Source organism: Poecilia formosa, unplaced genomic scaffold (genome assembly GCF_000485575.1).
Source record: "Poecilia formosa unplaced genomic scaffold, Poecilia_formosa-5.1.2 Scaffold47, whole genome shotgun sequence".
Lineage (NCBI taxonomy): Eukaryota > Metazoa > Chordata > Actinopteri > Cyprinodontiformes > Poeciliidae > Poecilia > Poecilia formosa.
The window spans coordinates 1,212,091-1,218,818 of record NW_006799986.1 but is presented as its reverse complement, the minus strand read 5'-3'; the positions used below and the strand labels follow the sequence as shown (position 1 = coordinate 1,218,818).

Below are 6,728 nucleotides of genomic sequence, written 5' to 3'. Positions count from 1 at the left end.
GTATTTAGCAGAAGCTAATGCTAACCCACTCCACCAGGGCCAGTATGCTACATGTTGTAGTTCTCTCTCTGGTGGTAGTAACAATCTTCTCAGCATGTCAATGTTCTCCTTAGGCCTCTAACAAGCCGTCATTTGATCCAGGTGCGTTAAACCAGGGAGTGAACTTAAACATGCAGGTCGCCGGCCCTCCAGGACCCACTTTGGACACCCCTGCACGACACCAACACAATACTTAGTGGAAGCTAATGTTAAAGAGCTATACCAACAGACAAACAACTGTAAACATACAAGAAACTGTATGTTTTTTGTATGAAATAAAGTTAATCAGAATAAAGAGAGAGATTGAGGAGAGGAAATGGAACTAAACAGTCTTCATCCACTTCAAAATAAGAGCATAAATATAAACATCTAACTGCTTGATGAATTCTGTCAGTCGATAATTTAAACTTTAACACAGACGTGTAACTTTATTCAGCTGAAAGTTTGCAAATCAGCCCCTTTGTACCGTTGTAGTTTTTTTTTATTGGAGTCCGACTTTTTCAGGTCTCAGTCAGTGCGACGTTTTGTACCTGCGAAGGGAAACAGGAGTGGTTGCTTAGTGATCATTTGGTCTGTGATTATTTTGTGGGTTAGCAGCTGAAAGTTGAGGAACTACTGGATTCATTGGAGTCGCAAATGTGTGTTATTCAATATTACCATGAATGCATGACTAATTTACCAACATATTTGTTTTTCTGCATGAGAAACAGTGATGGAGAAATGTGGAGAGGACAGAAGTAGAACACATGGACACGAGGCTCTCTCTACCAGGCAAGTAGGAGTCACATTATGGCGCTCCAAAATGCCTCGTTGTCTCACTACAATCCCTCTGAATCCAGGTGTTGATGTTCAATTCTTCTTTTTCAGAAGCCAAGACGATTTTGCAAGAGAATCTCCTCCCCAAGTTCTTCCACCGCCATCGCCAAGGCTGGTCAAGCGTGGCCCGTCTTCTCCGATGCCAAGCCGCTCTGGTTCCACCACTCCTGTCAGCTCGCGTAAGAAAATCGCTGTGCCAACTGAATACCAAGACACGGTTCCAGGAGAGTTTGAGGAAAAGACAAAGCAGCCAAAAAGTGTTTCACAGGGAGGTGGCCAGGACTCCAGGCCACAGACCCCACTGAGTGAGTCTTCCCGAAAAGAGTTCAACCTCAGACCTTCTCCGAAGCTGACAAGGGCGAGCTCAAAGGTTTTCGAGAAGGTCCGTGGCTTAGAGGAGCGGCGGCGAAGCCTCGATATTCCAGAAGGTTCTGTCTCGGGAAGGTCCTGGGCCGGGTTCAACCGTGCTGGGTCGGTAGATTCAGACGACGGTGGAAGCCGGTTGGGCATCTCCAGGGAGAGTTCAAGAGAAGATCTTCGAGAGGCTTTGAAAGAGGATGCTGCTGAACGGAGGTCCATGTTTAAGCAGAGAGCTGCTTCCCTGGAGGAGAAACCTCGCTACTCTCAAAAGGTTCAGGACATCGAGAACAAGTTCACGGAAGAGCTCCAGCGCATCAAGAAACTGGTTGGGAAACCCCATCTGAAGAAATCCTTCTCCACCGAACAGCTCACCCTGAAGGGGAGGCAGCGCCAGCCTTTCAGGAAAATCGAACCGATTCCTCCACAAGTTCTACAGAAGCTGCAAGAAAGAGAGCGCGCTCAGTGGGAAAAGGAGCAAAGGGAGAAGGGCCTGAGTCAGCAACAGATGCAGCAACAGCAGCAGGAACTGCATCAACCCCAGAAGACAACAACCGGCTCAACAGCGGGGAGATTCAGAGACGCCCCAGGGCCGCCGGAGTCCGTGCAGCTATCAGAGCTGCCGGGACAGCGCTTCGTCCGGGAGTTACACCGAGTCAGTCCGGTAACAGAAATACTCCCCAGGTCGTCTTCACCAGCATTACTTCAACAGCAAAGGGCCGAGTCGCCCAATGTCACGATGACGCTGCGTAAGGTCGAGCGACGGCCCCCAAGTCCGCTTGTTCAAAGAGTTTCTCGAATGCAAGAATCGCCTCACAGCCAAGAGCCGGAGACGGGGAGGAAGACGCCCGTTGAGGTGGCAGTGAGGAAAATTGAAAACAGACCTGAAAGTCCTCTAGTGCAGAAAAGGGCTGTCATTATGCAAGATCTTCACCTTCAGCCTCGTCCAAAATCCCCACGGGTAACATACGTTACCCCACCAGAGGACGTGATGGAGGTGTCCAAACCGGTTCCACAGTTAAAGGTCCCTACGATTGTTGTTGAAGATGAGAAAATGGATGAGGACGTTCCTGCAAAGACAAAAGAGCCCAAGCAGACGAGTACCAAGGAGGGGAAACCTCCGAAGACCAAAGGGAAGAGCCGCCGTCCTCGTCCTCTGTCTCCAGAGTTAGGTTTGTGGTTTAACAGTCATTCTTGTTCCATATTAATGCCTGGAGATAACGACGGTTAAAAATGTGCAGATTCCTCAGACGATTCGTACATCTCTGCTGGAGAAGACCCGATGGAGGCTCCCGTGTTTGAGTTCAGCCTCCAGGACACTGTAACATCCGCTGGCGCAGACGTGCTGCTGAAAACCATAATCGCAGGAACCCCGTGTCCTGAAGGTAACAAGGGTTTTTTATGTTAAAATCCCTGAAAATGAGGGATTTTAAGAGAACAAGTTGAGTTATATGCCTTCCTGCCTTGTCTGCTCAAGTTACCTGGACAAAAGACAACATGGATGTCACAGGGACGCCGAGCTACCTGGTGAAAGTGGAAGGCGAACGGCACAGTCTGCTCATAAGATCAGCTAAAGCAGCTGACAGTGGAAAGTTCTGCGTGACTGCAGTCAATCAGATGGGAAGAGCCGCCAGCAGCGCCACGCTCACAGTCAAAGCAGGTGAGGCGTCGCTGCTCATGCTTTAACTGCTCACTTTTTCTTTTTTTGGACGTTTGAACGGTACGACAGAGCTTTACAGCCAGAAATCATGACAATAAGATCAGAATATTAGCAGGATAAAGTCAAAGTATTACCTGAAGAAAGTCGAAAAATTACAAAAAAGTTTTAATGAGAAAAAAATCTTCAGTAGCGTTTTAAGATCTGACTTGTGACCTATTCCTGCATTATTACAACTTTATTCTCATCTTATTACAACTTTTTGTGGCATTATTACGACTATGTTCTTGTAATATTACAATTTTATTTTTGTACGACTATTCTCATATTTTTATGACTTTATTTTTGTTTAATTTTTATTCTCCTACAACTGTGATATTATTACTCTTGTAATATTGACTTTATTCTCATATTTTTATGACTTTATTTTTGTTTAATTTTTATTCTCCTACAACTGTGATATTATTACTCTTGTAATATTGACTTTATTCTCATATTATTATGACTTTATTTTTGTTTAATTTTTATTCTCCTACAACTGTGACTTTACTCTTGTAATATTGACTTTATTCTCATATTATTATGATGTCATTCTTGTACAACTCTGTTTTTGTAATATGACTTTACTCTTTGTTTTTACACTTTGCACAGCTGCATACAGGATTCCTAAGTTTATGATTAGTTATGTTCATAATAATAGGATTAATTGGGGAAACTTAGAATTACACATAGATCCTAATATACAGACATTATTCAGAACAGGAACTCATCAAAGTGACAGGACTTGCTATTATACAAAATTCCCTTTCTTTACATTTAGACCAGCATATCAGGTGTTTTTGATGTAGATTTAAAGTGGTATAAATTATTTACTAGAACCAACTAGTAAAAAATATTGTTTTTGGTTTTAAGCCTCATTTCCTTCCAGCCTGGTGTTGGGCTGCTGTTCATTCATATTGAACATTATTGGTGTTGATCCAGTCTGAACCCTGAAGGATCTACTTAACCTCTTTAATTTGCCTCAGATTACTTTGTAGAACATGTTTCATGAACCCAAGCTGTCGATAGATTTAAATCAGGTCAGTGTGCATAACGTTTGTTTATAAAAATCCATTGTTCTATACTTTCTCTTCCCACGCTGACGCTGGGTTTCTCTGCTGCTCCCTCGCCGTTATCTCCCTAAACAAAATGAGTGTGCATGTCTGTGTGTGTGTGCGCCGTATACTCCAGCTCAATAACCACACTTATAGTTTCCATAGAAACGACGAGGGGAACCTGAACCTATAAATTTCCCAGCGAGTGTCAGTAGCTGTGCTCACTGTGAATACACTATTGTTTTGATGCAACACAGTTTTCCATTTCAGATGGTAATTATTAGTGGGTGCAGGAGAGGTACGGGTAATTTGTAAACCTTTTCATCGCCTGTGTTCTCGCTGAACTGTGCAAAAAGCTAAATAATCAATGTTTACTGAGGCAAAATGAAAAGCAGAAATCCTAATATTTAAGTCGGTTTGGAAAGCTCAAAAGAAACAACAGTGGTGGTTGTCCGCTAATAGTGCAGCTAACTTTTCATTTAGCACTTTAGGTTTGAAAACATTTAGCACATTTAGTTCACTGACCTGGATGAAAACTAAAGCGTTAATTTACTGTTTTGCAAACTTTCAGTTGAATGAAGTTCAACATCTGTTTTGAAGTTTTGGTTATTAACTGTTAGGGATTTTCCATTTCAATATTCATGCTCTTATTTTGAAGCTGTTTGCACAGCAGTTCCTCCCCTGACATTCCCTTTTTATTCAAAATACAACACTTACACAAACAAACAAGGGGCTTCAATTAATTAAACAAATGCACATAAAAATTCACATTTATTGTTTTAGAACCTTTTTGTTTGTGCTCCTCAGGTTCTCAACATGCGGTGCAGCAAATTACGTCCATCCTGACCCAGAATGCATTGCTGGTTCTGCAGCAAACAGCTAAACATCTATAAATGTCCTGCATGTTTTCTGACCAAAGCCTTACTGTGGTCAGTTAGGCAAAACCAGCAACAGTGTTAGCAAAACACAACTATAAAACTGAAATGTCCTGAACCATGCTGATATGTGCACAATAACAAACTAGGCCCTGTGGGGGGCGCTGTAATGACATGGTGCGTCATTAGCACATGGTGATGGTCATGGTGGTAGTTAGCATTTTAGCATTAGCTTCTGCTCAATGTAGTGTAGGTATTGTCCTTTAGCCTTAGCAGAGCTAATGTTTACGATTAGTGCTTCAGGATTAGCGCAGCTAGCTTTTTAGTTAGCACTGTTCAACACTGGAAAACAACTTTTGACTTTTTTAGCAATGCTACCTGTAGCAGATAAGTGTTAATCTGGATTTGCAGACTGTCTTTTAGTACAAATCATAGTTTTCACTGAGGATCTGCTTATGTGAAGCTAAATTTCTACTCTTTTAAACAGATTGGTGTTGTTAGCAGCCACTCCCAATGAGTTGTAAAAAAGGCGGGAATCGCCACAGCAACGGCTCATCTTACCCAGAATTAACTGGGGAACGGTGCTGAGGGTGTTGATGGATGGAGATTTAACCCGACTTTGCTGATCTCAGACTCTGTGCAGGAGCTAAAAGGAGGTTTGGGTGTGCCGATGGAAATCAGCAGCCCGATAACTTCTGACGAAGAGTATTTAAGTCCTTTGGAGGAAGCCACGGACTTCGGAGCTCAAGAGCCGAGACGAACTATTGACGCGAGATTCAGGGAACCTCCTGCTTTTCTGGTCAGACCATGAGGACAAACTGGAGCTAATTTAAATTTTAATGTTGTTTGTTTTTTGTTTTTCTTACCATTTTAGAGCATGGGACTGTGTAGTAAACATTGTATTTTATTCATTTGCTGTCACACTTTCAACAGGCAACAATGGCCGACCAATCTGTCACTGAAGGCCAGGAAGTCACCATGTCTGTTCGGGTCGCAGGTCAACCGAAGCCCATTCTGTACTGGTGCGTTCCTGCAGGACGCCACGTCACGCTTCAGCAGACCAGTTCAGACGAGGTTTAGGACGTTTTCAGCAGCTTCATCAGTTCATACCTGATGTGACTCCCACAGAAACTGGGAATTAAAATGAAATGAAAAGTAGTTTGGAACATTTTCTTCCTTTAAAATAGTTTTTCCCAATTTCAAATCTTAAGTTTCAAAACAATTTTTCAGTTTACATTTTTTTTTACACTTGCAATTTTTTCTAGTTCAAACATTTTTCCAGTTTCAAAATTATTTTTCAATTTCAAAATAATTCTTCGCCTTAAAGTTTGTTTCTATAAACTTTATGGCCCCAGTTTATCTCCATAGATAAGGAGACGTGTTGTTCCGTGTTTTCTTTTTCAGCGTTATGTAACGTTTAGCGCTGCATTATTTTTAACTCAACATCAGCTCTGTCCTCTAAATAATCAGAACAGGCTGAATCACTCATGTGGGCCGGAGAGTTCATCATGATTTAAAACCACAATAGCAGAAAATAAAGAGCGATGAAGGAACGCCGCCCACCACCAGTCTGTCAAACCACAACAGAGGAAAATGTAACAATCTTCTTCTTCCTCTGGACTTAAATGTTTTATTGTTTCCAGGCTGAGGGACAGAGTGACGGTGAAGTCCGACGCCCGTCACGTCGTTCGGGAGGCGGCGGACGGCGCCTCCGAGATGACCATCAGGTCTGCGGCCAAATCTGACTCTGGAGTTTATACGTGCCGCATCATCAACGAGTACGGCACCAAGCAGTGCGAAGCCAGGCTGGAGGTCAAAGGTCAGCTGCACGGATGACTCCTTCCTTCTTTCCTTTCATCCTTCCTTCTTTCCTCCCTTTCACCCTTCCTT

The 6,728-nt window shown here is 43.0% G+C and overlaps 1 protein-coding gene across 1 annotated transcript in view; it reads left to right on the top strand.

Annotated features, from left to right (window-relative positions):
* Positions 1-6,728, top strand: part of spegb (striated muscle enriched protein kinase b) — a 38,758-nt gene that overhangs the window by 8,239 nt on the left and 23,791 nt on the right. The window contains exons 4-10 of the mRNA XM_016671619.1: positions 750-810; positions 907-2,384; positions 2,454-2,597; positions 2,690-2,872; positions 5,471-5,637; positions 5,772-5,860; positions 6,482-6,657. Coding sequence (XP_016527105.1) covers positions 750-810; positions 907-2,384; positions 2,454-2,597; positions 2,690-2,872; positions 5,471-5,637; positions 5,772-5,860; positions 6,482-6,657 — 2,298 coding nt within the window. The remainder of the gene's footprint in view (positions 1-749; positions 811-906; positions 2,385-2,453; positions 2,598-2,689; positions 2,873-5,470; positions 5,638-5,771; positions 5,861-6,481; positions 6,658-6,728) is intronic.